This window comes from Salvia hispanica, chromosome 3, assembly GCF_023119035.1.
Source record: "Salvia hispanica cultivar TCC Black 2014 chromosome 3, UniMelb_Shisp_WGS_1.0, whole genome shotgun sequence".
Classification (NCBI taxonomy): domain Eukaryota; kingdom Viridiplantae; phylum Streptophyta; class Magnoliopsida; order Lamiales; family Lamiaceae; genus Salvia; species Salvia hispanica.
In genome coordinates this window covers 49,401,677-49,416,128 of record NC_062967.1, presented here as the reverse complement: position 1 = coordinate 49,416,128, position 14,452 = coordinate 49,401,677, and the positions used below count along the sequence as shown (strand labels likewise).

Genomic DNA, 14,452 nt, shown 5'->3' with positions numbered 1-14,452 from the left:
GTTCTTCCATGACCTGTTTATGTGGTTTTTCCATTGGAGCTGTTGTTTTAACTGTTTTTGTGAAAGCCATGATTCATGATGAAAATTGAAGGCTTTAAAACTTAAATGTATACTGGCAGATTGTTTATGTGATTTACTTGTTCGCTTCCTTTTCTTAAGGAAAGTTCAATTTGAATTCCGCTTGTCTTAAGAAACAAGGGCATCGTGGTGCAAATCTACGTGAATGGTTAATACTGATGGATTATTTGTTACATTTTGGTTTATATTCCCTGTTGAAATGAAATTGGTTTCCTGGCTTGGTTGCTTTCAATGTTGTTATCTTGAAGATATTAGGGCGTTCAAATTGGATTTCTAGAAATTGAGTTCCTTTCATGCATTTTCTGAACTAAATCAGCTTGAGTTTGATTCATTATTTTATTACAAAAATATTGGCAGGGAGCTGATATTTTCTGAAAAAAGCATGGACATGAGTTAGATTACCTTAAGATTTGAATTTTCTTATAGACTTGGGGTTGTTGGCTTTCCAATTATCTGTAGACAATGTATATCCCATGATGAATAGTGTTTATACGTTTGTTTATTGATGAACTGTTGATTTGGATTCATTATTTTACTTATGAATAGAAGCCATATTGGATTTTTGATAACTAAATTCCTACTTGGTAAGTTGTAAGAATATGTCTGAGATCTACTATGCAGCATTTAATTTTCAAGCATCCTCCAAATTATATTGGAATATGCCTAGTCCCATCACTAATGTATGGTTGGTATATTCCTTATGAAGTTGGAATCAGGAGCTACTCAAGTAATGGAGAAGTTTCAACCCTTGTTTTGTATACCAAATTTGTTTTGATGTTTATCATATGGTGTGGATTTTCCTTGGTTAACTGGGATTATTTAATTAAATAAATAAATTTAAATATTGAACTCTTGTTTTGAATTGTTGTCAATCTGTAGATTTGGGGCAGTTTTTATTTTAGAGTTATTTAATTTTTATCTAGTCAACCAAATAACAACTTAATACTAATACTCCGTAATGTACACATTACAATTTCTCACCTAAAAGGAAAAAGAAAAAGTAAAAGAGAAAAAGTAAAAGAGGGAATTATAGTAATAAATATTTTGTTTTTTTATAAACCCTTCGCCTTCGCATGACAAAACTGTGCATCAAATTAATCTTCATAATGGAGTACGTATGTGCTTGCTTTTCAGCTTGGCTCTCTCCTCGAATTTCGAAAGCATCCCCTCTCTCTCTCACCCACGAGGCCGGAGCAGAGAAGAATTTAAATGTGGAGTAATTGCAAATACACTTCACCATTTCCATTATACTGCCTTCCTATTTAGCACAGAAAGGAAACCCTTACTTTCTCCGTTTTCTTTAGACATACATTGCTCACGGATCCGATGATTGATTCGACCTCATCAATTCCGGAGCTGATCGAGTTTCTCAAACCCTCATTTCGCGACTGCGAGTATGATGAGGTGCAGGGTATACTGGTGGACCGGGAAAAAAGAGTGAAATTCGAAATCGAAAATCTCGTGACAGAACGAGATGAACTGAAGAAGCAAGTTGAGTTTTTGGAGAAGTCTAAAGGCTTCACGGAGTTGGAGAAGTGTGAACTGGAGGAGAAGCTGGGTAGGAGCGAGAGGAGGGGTAAGGAGTCGAACAAAAAAATTGTGCAAATGAGTGAGAAACTGGAGAAACTGAGGAATGAAAATACGGTTGTTGAGGAGAAGCTGGTTAGGAGTAGTGAAAAAATTGGGGAGATGGATGAAAGTATGGTCGAATTGGGGAAGGAGATTGAGGAATTGAGACGTGAGAAGCTCTCGGCAGCTAAAACCATTGAGGAGTTACGGGCAAAGGAGGTTGAGGCTGATCGTGTTGCGCAGGAACTGCAGCGAAAAAATGCTGAGGCTCTTCAGACGATTGAAGAGCTGAGAGTGAAGAAGATGCAGTCTGATAAGGCAGTTGGATTCTATGAAAATGATTTGGAACCGAGGATTTCGAAGCTGGAGAGAACCCTTGCCAACTTGTTCAGTGTGGATGTGGAAGATCTTGACGGTCTTGCTGCTAACGCTGAAGCTGAAGGGGAGGCAATTTCGCCCAATGGTGAGGTGAACCTCGAAGAAGAAGATACGGCTAGTGTGTTACGTGAAGCTCCTACAGTTTCAGGTAAATGAAATCCCTCAATTTGTTTGCGTAGTTTTGGTTTTTGTTGAAGATTTACCATGTGGAATTTTAGCATAATTGATATTTGGAGGGAATGATGATTCATATTAGAGCACTCCCAATGGCACTCCCTTATTTCTCCCTAACTCCTGCCACATCAGCGCCACATCAGCATCACATTTTATCCCCAGTTTTTAGCCAACTGCTACATTGGTTTCTCCCTTATTTCTCCCTAACTCAACATTTCATTTTTACATCATTATTTTTTATATTATTTAATTTTCCCTACAAATGTATTTAATAAATAGACTAATAATGAACAATTCATCGTTGTATTAATCATTGGAAAATATAATACAACGAGAAAAAAAAAACTACAAATAAAAAACGCAAATAAACAAAGATTTAAAAAAAAAAAACTAAGACGGAGGGGCCGGAGGGGCGTCGGGATCGAGGCCCATCGTAATCTGCAGGCTTTGGATGCATTTCCAGAGGGCCGCCTTTTCTTCAGGGGTCCCGCCGCCGGTGAAGTACAGCGTGTACATCTGCGTCAGATTGGCGACATTGCTCGAATAAGTGGCTTTTTCTAAGTCGATGTGGGGTTCCGACTCGACTTCCGACGTTGTGCCCTTCCCCTTCCGCCTCCCCTTCGCCTTCTTCGCTCCCTCCGGGCGCTCGTGCGGACCATCCCCACTCAAGTCGATGTGGGTCGCGCTCCCCTCGCTCTCCGAAACGCTAAGTCGCGAGCGCACCGATTTCCCGTGCAGCGCGCCGTGCATCCCCGTCCGGAATTTGGGGAGATCCTTCAGCTTATCGTAGATGTTCCAATACTTGAACCCCTTCGACAAGTACTGGCCACAATACCTCTGCATGGCCTCATCTCGGACCATATGCTCGTTCTGGCCACTGGGCATGTTCGCCAACAAGTTAGAATAAATACCGCCCCTTACCCTTACCCTTACCCGAGCGGGAATTTTTCTTCCAAAAGCTCATAATTTTTGGAAGATTGATGAAGATTGGGAGAAGAGATTGAAAATGGAGAGAATGAAGATTGTGGGTGATGAATGGAGGAAGTGGAGGAAATATTTATAGGGGTGGGATGTAAAAATAGCCGTTGGGCCGAAAAAAAAAAAAAAAAATTTAAATATCGCCGATTTATCGCCGAGCGTCGCCCACAGTGGCCGGCGATCGCTCGGCGATAATCCGGCGAAAAAACGCCGCTTGGCGAAATAACGGTAAGATTATCGCCGAATTATCGCCGATTTCACCACAACGGCCGGCGATAATCCGGCGATGTTCGGCGATTTTTCGCTGGATTTTCGCCACCCCCGTTGGGAGTGCTCTTATGGTAGTGGTGACTGATTTTGATAAAGTGGGAATGTGATTGGGGATATGGTTATGACCAACTTGATTGATTAGGATATAAGCGAAGTAGTAGAAGATCATGTTCTCTTAATTTTATGATAAATCATTCTACATTGTTAATATGTTGTGCATTGAAGAAATTATAAGTAAATGAAGAAAACTAGTTTGCTTATCAAGGGTGTAGATTTCTTTTTTGGTGAATCCGATTCCCCAGTTGGTTTATGTAGTAGAGCTTGTTAAATATCTAGTCTTATAAAGGGTGTTGTATGTCATTCGGTTTTCTATTTTTCCCTTTGGCTGCTGATATAGGCTGCTAGGTTAATAACTAGCAAAACTGTGGGAAGTTCAAAAGGATATTGAAATATTATTGAAGAGAAGATGCAAGAAAAGCAGTTTGAAGAAAGCCAGGAAAACTACTCATCATGTTATTTATTGTCTGCCTAACTAAATTTTACTTCTTGAAGGCATACTCTAATGACAGTACTTATATTTAGCCTGATTTTATTGCATAAATGGTAACAAGTTGGTAATTGATACACATGAGATCATTAAATGTGACCAATTTGTTATTTGCCCTTCCTTTGCTGGTTGCATGCACAGAAGGAAACCACATTAAAACTCTTACCTTGTTGATGTATAAATTCATAATATAAATAAACTATCTTAGATATCAGTGCGGCTATGCGCCTATGCCTATGTTTTGAGCATAGGTACTCATACGAGGCATATTAATTTATATGCTAGCAGTTTTCATTATTTGTTGAAGATTTGGTAGTATCACTAGCATTCATTCAATTTTTCTTATTTTACTTGTGTTGGAAAATTCTTCATTGTTTCTCCTGAAACCTCTGAATAGGGCTTACTTATTGCTGAAGTTAGAATTTCCCTAGTGCACCGAGCATTTCGATTTCTTTTAGAGGCTTTGTTATGAACTTCTGCCTTTCTCTAACGAATTAAAACTCTCAACACAAATATATTCGGTACTCACAGTTATAATGTCCTTACTCTTTTGTCCTCTTTAAAGCTCTATTTCTATAGATATACTCATGATGAAGCACCAGAAGCTTTTTCTTTAAGTCTTTTTTCGCCTTAATATAATCAGAACACTAATCTGGTTTGGTTTTAATCTGTTTAACTTTTTACCTCTTTAAAACCAAAATACCAACTCGTTACACCGATATGAAAATTTCATATATGATATACTAATTTGTACAGTATAAAATGTGCAATGTGCTTGCAGGTTCACACTCAAGGGTAATGCAATCGGGTGGTGAGGTGCCTACACAGAAGACAGTCCCCGTGCCTCCATCTCATGCTGCTAGAAATGATGTGATTGTGATAGATGATAGCGAGAGTGGCAGCGATAATGAAACCTCTGCTCCTGACTCTTCATCTCGGAAATTAAATAGGGAGGACAGAACAGAGAGCAGTGAGGATTCTCTTATGAGTCCTACTAAGAGGAGGAGGTTAAACGCATCTGCTACACCATCTCGCTGCAGTTTTCCCAGCAGAGTTGAAGAGAGAGTTGATGCTCTTCAACAGCCTCGTACCCTTGATTGTGTGGATTCCACGGATTCGGATGATGACTTGATCTCAGATGACCATATGAACAACCTTGTTGCAACATGTCAAAGCAAAGTAAGGAGCACAAAAGGTTAGTCGTCGTGGCTGCTTTTCTTTATCTTGTATATGTAATGGTACCTGTGACTCTACGCTGTTCTTAATTGGGGCTTATATGGTTGTTGATAGAATCATTATGCTGATTTTGATTTAGCTCGTGAAAGCCGATGTTAATTCCAAAACTGGAACCACCGATCTGATTATAACCCAAATTGACGATTTCAATAAAATCTTGCATGACTATGTAGAAATATCAAACATAGTGTCATTACACCCATTTTGTACTTAATTGATAAAATAAATTCAAATATTTTTCACTATAACGGTACAACCACATTTGCTAGTTTATTATTCTTCCAAATAAAGCTCAATTCTTATACTACTATTCTTCTACCCCATTGAAAACACAATCATCAATCGGATTGAATTGATATCCCAAAAAATTCTAAGCCACTTCTTAAAATTATTGTTATTATTGGGAAGAAGCGATTACGTTGAAACGTAACAGAAAAATACAAATAACAATAACGTTTGCAACAAGAATAATATTAAATTCAAGGGGACACCTGTCAGATGACGTGGCAGAAAACCAGCCAATCAGTGAGCGAGTTTGTATTGCCCCACAAAAAGCCACGTGAATTGACCATAAAATGATCAACTATGTTATATTTAATTTTTATGGACGTGGATGATTCGGTACCACTAATTACACTTACATATCCATTAATCAAATACTCCAAGTAATTTGTCCACTCATTCATGACTACTTAATTAACCCAATAGATTTCAACTTATATACTTCATCGACGGTATGCACGTTTATTTGAAACGAGTTAGTACTACACAATATAATTATGTTGGTACTTTATACGTTTACATAAATCGAGAGTTAATAATTGATCTTTCTTAATTAAAAATACATTAATCTTATCCTCTTCACACAAAAGATATTTAATCTTATTACGATTGGACTGGATAGAAGGGGCGCATGGGCAGGACCCAATTTCGAGATTAAAACGCTTTCCCAGTAATTAAAAAAGGGATTAGTGAGCAGACAACCTTAATCTGAGATTAAGTACTAAGTAAGCAGATTAATGTGTGTGAGTGTGATTTCACAGTTGAGAAGGGATATTCCTTTTGCCATTTCAGGTAAGTACCATAAATATCTTGACTCCGTTCTATCTCTAAATCTCTTCTCTTTATTAATTATTAGGGCTTTTTTATTCTATGGCTCACAATTTTCCCCTTTTGCGTTTGCTCTGCAGCTTTTGCTTTTGATTTGTCGCCTTTTTTATTCTCTCTCCCGTCAAACTGTTTCAGGTATGTTTGGATTCATCCTCAATTTTTGTTAGGTTTTGAATTTGCTTGTGTTTTGCCGTTACGGATTGAAAGTTTTGGGGTAGCTCTGCTCTGATTGCTGACTCCTTCTGCTCGTAACTGGAATTTACTTCTAGATTTTGGTTCGATTAGGTACCCCTTTCTGTGTTGATTTTAGGTTTGATCGACACTTCATTCGCGGTTGTGATTAGAAAGTAGGAGTCGCTTGATACTATGCATTTTGCTATCGTGTATGGGATTTTGACGATTTCAAATTGCTTTTTTTATTAGATTTTAGTTTCGTTTGTTAATTAGTTTGTGTGTATCAGTTTTGGCTCCCATCATGCATTCATAGTCGTACAATCAGTTTGCATTAGAATGACTGTTTCCGATCCTTATTCCTTAGTGTGCTATGTTGAACTTATGTTTGCCAGTTAAAGATTGAATTGGTATATCATGTCAACTTGGTTACCTAAAAGTGAAAATGTAAAGGAATAGCCATAGTATCGTAGCACTTTTAGTTCTGGGAAGTTAAAAGCAATCCCTAGAGATTGATTATTTTGGTTTATCTTAGACCAGATAATGTCAGTTAAGGCTTATTTGTCACTAACTTCTGCATGTTACAAGATCAAAAGTTCATGTTTTCTCCAAGATCCAATTACTCCAGCACCACCCCTAGTAATCTGGAGACTCCATTTTATTCATTGAGGACTGTCCTTTGCTCCTTGTATTATTTTCTTTCTCAGTTACTCCATTTTATTCCTTGTCCTTGTTACACTTCTACTTGCCTTCTGGACTGTTGTTAGTTAACATTAGAGTTTTGCAATTGGGTTGAGTCCGTTGACAGCTTCTTGTGGATTTGGTCTTGTAGTATACTCTTAGATTCAGAATAATATACATAATTATTTTAATGGTTCCTCAATTTAGAGTTTATTATTTGCTTTCAGTTGCTCCAATCATATCCTGGATACTTCAGAAAAGATAAGTAATGTGAAGATATTATCCTGTATCACCTCATGTATGTGTTAACTGCTAGAGTGGGTTCTGTTTTGAGTTAGCTATGAAAATTTAGGTGTCATTAGCTGTTTAAGGTTTGACGGCTTTGATCACACTGGGAATAGCACTCTTGTATTGATTTAATTTCTTATAACTGGTAGTACAAGTTATCTTTGCCTTTTCGTTAAACAAAATATCTATACGACTCTGTCTAATAAGTATGTTTTCTTTCCTCATGCTGCAACTGTTTCAGAAAAATCCAGTGCTGTCCAATTGCGAGAGTATGGATCAAACAATTGGTGATGAGATGCCCGAACCGGTTGATGGTACACATATCCGGCATAAAGAGAATGAGTTCTCAATAACACCTGGCAGCTCTGACATGCTGCAGTCAGAAATGGTTACACCTGGTGTTGATGATTATACTCATATGGCAAGAAATCGATATTCAGTTATACTGAATGCAAAAGACATGGACAGAATTGGTTCTTCTGAACATGCGAGTGCCAGTCCACGCTGTATGGATGATGCTGGGGTAATGGTTGAAGAGTTGACGCTGAGAAATTATGATGGGGAAACGTTGACTGTTGTGGGTAGTTCAAACAATAGAGATCGAACACAAACTAAAAAAAATCAGTGGCAGAGTTTATATCAATTAGGTGGCAGATCAGGAATCAGCAACCTTCATGGACAGAGTGGGTACAAAGGAAAAGGTCAGGCAACCTCGAGTGCCTGGGAAGATGAGGATAACAATTTCTTTCCCGGATTACTAGATCAAAGTCAGCCACCATCAGACTTCAGTCATAATAATCTTTTGGAAAATCAACTAATGAACAATGATAAAGGTATTCCAGGCCATACGTTAAATTCTTCTGGAGGCATTAGGACCAAGATCTTGTCTAAATCTGGTTTTTCGGAGTACTTTATTAAAAGTACATTGAGAGACAAAGGAGTTATACATAAAACACACGCCTGCAGAGGATCTGCTACTGTGTCTGGAGACCAGGTTCATCCGAAGTGTGGCATTGCTGGTTCAACAAATACCGCCGCACCATTAGGTTGTTCTGGGAAGCCTATTTCATCTCTTTCAGACAGAGCCAATATTGATGGCTTAAGTTTAAGAGAATGGCTGGAAGCTGATGGAAAGAAAGCAAATAAAGTAGAAAAACTGAATATATTTAGACAGGTTCTGGATCTTGTTGATTTTTCACATGCTCAAGGATCTTCGCTTCAAGATTTAAGGCCTTCCGCCTTCAAATTGTCAGGGGCAAATCTGGTCATGTATCTAGGATCTTCTGTACGTGCAGGGGTCACAGATAATATTACAGATCAAGACAAGTACCAATCCAGTCTTAATCGTAACGATAAGAGGCCAATAAATCAAAGGGTGATGTCCATTGAGAACCAATGTGTGAAGAAGCAGAGATCAGGTGATAAATTGAGCACTATCCAAAGGTGGCCCCAGTTTCCATCAAGGTCTGGCACTAGATTTGCGACCAACAATGTTTCCAAGGATCCTAGCAATGATGTACACGGGGAGCAGGGTCCTATAGCAGGAACTAAGAACTACAGCAAACAGTTTGGCCATAGTGAGCCTAATTCGTTACATGCATTGCGGTCCTCTGAGAATTTTATGTTGGAAGAGAAGTGGTATACAAGCCCAGAGCAGTTCACCGAGAAAGGCTGTACCTTTGCGTCAAACATATACTGCCTGGGAATTCTTCTATTTGAGGTTTGTGAATGCTCATGCACAACTTTCTATCTTTTCTACACATTTCTGTACTCTGGCTGAATGAGAGTAACTATTATATCTGATTGCCACAATTTATAAGCATGGCGTACTTTACGGAATTAATTATTATCCCATTAAAGTGTATGCATCTTAATTTGTATGATTCTCGGAAGATCTTACTCTAAACTCAGATGTCTCACATCTATAACTTTAAAGCTGGCAGTTTTATGAATATGTTCACAGTATTACTAATGTTTTAAGATTGAATCTAACAACTCAGGTTGATACTTAATATTTTTGGATTTTTAAATACTTGACAGTGTTTTCTTTATTCCCACCCTGGAGTAATTTAAGAATTGGAAGGAGCATTGAACAAACTGCTTATAGAAATTGCCATATCTTGCCACACTTGATATATCTAGGTGCAGTGATATAGTATGAAGTATAGAAAATTTTAAGGTCATAGATTGCTCTTCACCTGGTGTTATCATATTTAAAGGTTATCTATTGTATCTACATGGCTTGCATGTAATATTAAAGTGGAAGCATTACTGTCTTGTTTCTTCCTGGTAAGCTATTTGTCTGAGTTTATTCTTTTAACATTAATATGGTGGTACTGTCAGTTACTTGGCTCATTTGATTCTGGAAGATCTCATGCTGCTGCCATGCTTGATTTACGTCATAGGATTCTCCCTCCCAGCTTTCTTTCAGAGAATCCCAAGGAAGCTGGGTTTTGCCTTTGGTTACTTCACCCTGAGCCTTCATCACGCCCCACAACCAGGTATTTGATTTCATTCTCAGAATAAATATATATTTGGATATTCCCACTAGCTTGGAACTTTTTCTGTGGCTGGATTCTATATGATGTCAGTTTCAGTAACAGTGTTGTTATTTTTGAATTTCAGAGAAATTTTGCAGTTTGAATTTCTAAGTGGTACTCAAGAACTACCTCGAGGTGAGTTGTTATCATCTATTCATGAAGAAGATGAGGAATCAGATTTGTTATTGTATTTCCTTGCATCATTAACCGAGCAAAAAGAAAAGCATGCACTCAGTCTATCAGAACAAATACAGTGCATTGAAGCTGATATTCAAGAGATTGAGAAACGCAAACCTAGAAAGTCATTGGTTCTATCTTCTTTGCTTCAGAAGTCACCTGCTGCTGCATGTGGGAGCAGTGCAAGCGTAGATCCATATTTAAAGGCTACAAATGATGCAGAAACTAGGTTAATGAGTAATATCAGGCAACTCGAACATGCTTACTTTTCTATGAGATCAAACTATCATCTTGCAGGCAGTGATTCTGCCACTGATAGGGATGTAGAACTCCTGAGAAGTCGTGAAATGAGGTGCACTCTGGGAAAGGAAGAGAACAAGACTGAAGATCGTCTAGGGGGCTTCTTTGACGGCTTGTGTAAATATGCTCGCTACAAAAAATTCAAAGTAAGAGGAATACTGCGGAATGGAGAATTTAATAATTCTGCAAATGTGATCTGCTCTTTAAGTTTTGACCGTGATGAAGACTACTTAGCTACGGGAGGGGTGTCAAAGAAGATAAAAATTTTCGAATATAAAGCTCTCTTTGATGATTCAGTCGATATTCATTATCCAGTTGTTGAGATATCAAATAAATCAAAGCTTAGTTGCATTTGCTGGAACAGCTATATCAGAAACTTCCTTGCTTCGACAGATTATGATGGCATAGTCAAGGTCCGTATTCTTTGCTCATTCTTCTATCATTGATGAAAATAAACTTGTAGTACATAGGTTAGCTTGTTACTACTAATTTGAGTTATCTTAAAATTTCAAATTATATTGTAAATGTTTAATGTCTTGGACTCGGAGTAAGAGTAATCTAGATCACAAGGAAGATTGTTTGAGTCCCCAACACTATTGCATTCATGTGCATGTTTCCGTAGCCAGTCGGAATGAGGAATGTTGCATGGACGTGTATGTTTGTGGAGTTACATATATCCAGATGTTGATCTTATTACCAGATATAATTCTGAACATCTCTTGTTATTTTAAACTCGCATTATTCTTATTTGTATTTATTACTTTGTCTCTGAGATGCTTACCTAACATTACACTCAATGGCTGTAGTTATGGGATGCGTCAACTGGTCAAGGGTTTTCTGAGTTCGTTGAGCATAGTCAAAGGGCTTGGTCTGTTGACTTCTCTCGTGTTGATCCTACGAAACTAGCCAGTGGCAGTGATGATCGTTTGGTGAAAGTATGGAGCATAAATGATGTATGTATCCCTTTCCTGCTTTTGTTGTGTATCTTATGCTAAGTCTTCTGATTGCTTTACTCCACAACACTCATATTATCTCTCTACCCAAGGGTTCTTTTTCATGGTATTTAAGTTCAACTCTTATGTTGTGGATGTGTTAGAAATTGGAGAGAATGGCATTCCTAATAACACTTGCTCCCTCTGTCCCTAAAAAATATGAACTATTTTGTGTTCTTTTACATGGAGTAAATCCTTTGACATTCAATTCTTTCTTTATGTTCCTAAATATTCCCCGTATAACCACAAGCAGTAGCTCTTGTGTGCATAACTCCGAGTATTCTAATTCTTGATTCTCTCCAGCTGAATTTACTCTGCTTCAGTTCTTAACACTTTCTGTGGAGCTGGTTGGTCTTGGACATCTACTGTGGCCAAAATATTTTTATATCAACTTATTGTTTAGTTTCTTTCGTAGTTTTCTGTTTTATTATACTGATCTTTACCCTTTGGTGCAGCGAAATAGTTTGTGCACAATTAGGAGCCATGCAAATGTTTGCTGTGTTCAGTTCTCACCTCACTCCTCCCATTTTCTGGCCTTCAGCTCTGCTGATTATAAGACCTATTGCTATGATCTTCGCAATGTTTCAGTACCTTGGTGTGTGTTGGCGGGCCATGAGAAGGCTGTAAGCTATGCAAAATTCTTGGATTCAGGAACAATTGTTTCTGCATCTACTGACAACACACTGAAGATTTGGGATTTAAAGAAGACAAGTTCCAATAGTTTGTCAAGGGATGCTTGTATTTCAAGTCTCAGAGGGCATACTAATGAGAAGGTTAGTTGCTGCTCAGCCCCAAAATGGAGGCATTTTTTTTGATATAGTCAAAAAAATTTCTAACTAAACTTAGTTCTTTTGCTTCACAGAACTTTGTTGGCCTATCGGTGAATGATGGTTATATAACATGTGGTTCCGAGACAAATGAGGTGCTTCACACTTTTAACTCATCTCTCTCTTGCTTTTGTTATGAATGCATAGTGGTGGGTTCTGAAACGATATTAGAATCATGTAAACACTGTTGGCGTGAAAAAAGGTGTTCCATGAGAATTGAGAAGATAAGCATATAATTGCAGCTTCATTCAGTAGTAATGGGATCACCTCTTTTTTCAAGTAGTTGTTGCCCGTTGCTTTATACCGTTCCATGCCAGAGAGATATAGATATTTTTGATCAAATGCTGAATGATGATTCTTGCTTCTGAGGTTTGGCGTTTATGTTTTAACTGTAGTACGGATATCGTAAATTGTTGGTCCTGTTTTTATCATACCTGGCTCAGGATAAAACCATTTAGTCAAAGTAATGTACAAGTGACTTTGCTTATGTGTGTTTTCTGCTCCGGCTTGTGATCATGTAATCGTTATTCCAGATTTCCTTTTACCATTTATTCCACAAAGAAGGATTTTTCATAGAACAGTCTAGAAAGCTATGTTTGGTGATATGGCTGCAGATATTCTAAATTGTGAGCTCATTTCTGTAGGTATTTGCCTACTATAAATCTCTTCCCATGCCAATTTCTGCCCACAAATTTGGCTCCATTGATCCCATGACTGGCAAGGAGACAGAAGATGATAATGGACAGTTCGTTTCAAGTGTTTGCTGGAGACCAAAGTCAAATACGGTTGTTGCTGCTAATTCAACTGGGTGTATCAAACTCCTACAGTTGGTTTAGACATATAAAAGTATTTTCTCCCATTACAAGCTGTGCCATATTAAAGTTCATATCTGCCCATCACTAAAGCATCCTGCACTACTTCTGGTTGCTTGTTTTGTTGCTTCCACTCTATGCTGGAAACAAAGCTTGATCATGGAGTTTAGCTTTGGAAGAAAGTGGGGTTTTTACCTTCCTTGCCTCGGATGCCGTTTGTCAAGAGCTGGAAGCTAGGCTTGATAACGGGGTTTGCCAAGAGTAGCGTGGTGAGGAACGAAGGTGGGAGACACATATGTCCCTAACTACCTTAGCCGGGTGGCTTATTCTTAGATTCTTGCAGAAGTTGCTCCTTAAGCAAGGCGAAATACTGAATGCCCCATTATTTGAAGCAACTGCTCATAATTCTGCACAGTTGATTTTTGTTGTTGATATATAGTGGAATTGTAACCATATATCTGTGTGATTGAGGCTGCGTGTTGAGCGGCATTCTTTGTACATTGGGTGTTTGTATAATCAGTGCACAAGGTTTAGCTTTACACCAAATTGTACTACTATTCTATTCATATTCATATTCATATGTATTATGTAAAGAGTGGGATATAAACTACACTAAAACTAGTGGATTCTTCATTCTTTCACTTGCATACCATATTCCTCATTTTGAACTCTGCTATGTAGCTTAATTTTTTATTTTTATTTTTGTTTCTTTTTGTAAGAAGAATGCATTTTTTTTATAAAGTGTATTTTCTACGTTTATATAAAAGAGATGTATTTTTTCTGTTAGTTGTAGTTTAGTCTGCATACTTGTTTAGTTAGTATGGTGTGTTAGGGATTAGGACTATGAAAATGACTCACTGAATTACTTTTGTTTGTCTTGTTTGAGTAAACTCAATTTGCTTTAGCAAAATAAAAAATCATAATTTATGGGCATAAAACTAGAAATAACATATACTCCGTCTGTCCGTGAATAAGAGTCGTTTTTTCATTTTAGTCCGTCTGTGAATAGGAATCCTGATTCACTTTTGCCATAAAGGGTAATAGGGTCCCACCTATTCCACTAACTTTTTTCCACCCACTTTTCTTGATATTTTTTAAAACATATACCGCTCATAAATAGGACTTTTAATGGCGGATGGAGGGAGTATTTACAATTTTGTAAATTTAAACCATGTAAAAGGAGGTATTGCATTGAGGTTTGGATCCCATACTTTGGAGAGAAGTAGAGTAGGGGCCGTTGAGCATTGTGAATATGGGGAATTACAAATTTACAATTGACAAAAAAAAGTGATTCAAATTTTATAAATTTAAGCCATGTAAAAGT

At 37.7% G+C, this 14,452-nt stretch overlaps 2 protein-coding genes across 4 annotated transcripts; both read left to right on the top strand.

Moving 5' to 3' along the window:
- Window positions 1-94: 94 nt before the first annotated feature.
- On the top strand, window positions 95-5,361 carry LOC125214153 (myosin heavy chain, non-muscle-like). The gene is made up of 4 exons (XM_048115057.1): window positions 95-1,294; window positions 1,383-2,173; window positions 4,776-5,189; window positions 5,285-5,361. Exons 1-4 carry the CDS (start codon window positions 1,152-1,154, stop codon window positions 5,296-5,298), a joined length of 1,362 nt encoding a protein of 453 aa, XP_047971014.1. The 5' UTR covers window positions 95-1,151; the 3' UTR covers window positions 5,299-5,361.
- An 812-nt stretch (window positions 5,362-6,173) lies between these two features.
- LOC125214149 (protein SUPPRESSOR OF PHYA-105 1-like) lies at window positions 6,174-13,775 on the top strand. 3 transcript variants are annotated; one of them, XM_048115053.1, is made up of 10 exons: window positions 6,174-6,304; window positions 6,421-6,475; window positions 7,722-9,200; window positions 9,824-9,981; window positions 10,106-10,155; window positions 10,495-10,910; window positions 11,304-11,450; window positions 11,945-12,262; window positions 12,352-12,411; window positions 12,961-13,775. In XM_048115053.1, the coding sequence occupies exons 3-10, from the start codon at window positions 7,752-7,754 to the stop codon at window positions 13,150-13,152; spliced, it is 2,790 nt and encodes a 929-aa protein (XP_047971010.1). In that variant the 5' UTR covers window positions 6,174-6,304; window positions 6,421-6,475; window positions 7,722-7,751; the 3' UTR covers window positions 13,153-13,775. The 3 variants fall into 3 exon arrangements, with proteins under 3 accessions (XP_047971010.1, XP_047971007.1, XP_047971008.1); XM_048115050.1 differs by having other exon boundaries at window positions 10,106-10,910; XM_048115051.1 differs by lacking the exons at window positions 6,174-6,304; window positions 6,421-6,475 and having other exon boundaries at window positions 7,712-9,200; window positions 10,106-10,910.
- Window positions 13,776-14,452: the final 677 nt, after the last annotated feature.

Excerpts from the sequence above, each read along its gene's own strand:
- LOC125214153 (XM_048115057.1), top strand. The coding sequence starts at position 1,152 with ATGACAAAACTGTGCATCAAATTAATCTTCATAATGGAGTACGTATGT. Across the intron at positions 1,295-1,382 it reads GAGAAGAATTTAAATGTGGA|ACATACATTGCTCACGGATC; the intron begins GTAATTGCAAAT and ends CGTTTTCTTTAG. Across the intron at positions 2,174-4,775 it reads TGAAGCTCCTACAGTTTCAG|GTTCACACTCAAGGGTAATG; the intron begins GTAAATGAAATC and ends ATGTGCTTGCAG.
- LOC125214149 (XM_048115050.1), top strand. The coding sequence starts at position 7,752 with ATGGATCAAACAATTGGTGATGAGATGCCCGAACCGGTTGATGGTACA. Across the intron at positions 9,982-10,105 it reads TCATCACGCCCCACAACCAG|AGAAATTTTGCAGTTTGAAT; the intron begins GTATTTGATTTC and ends TTTGAATTTCAG. Across the intron at positions 11,451-11,944 it reads AAGTATGGAGCATAAATGAT|CGAAATAGTTTGTGCACAAT; the intron begins GTATGTATCCCT and ends CCTTTGGTGCAG.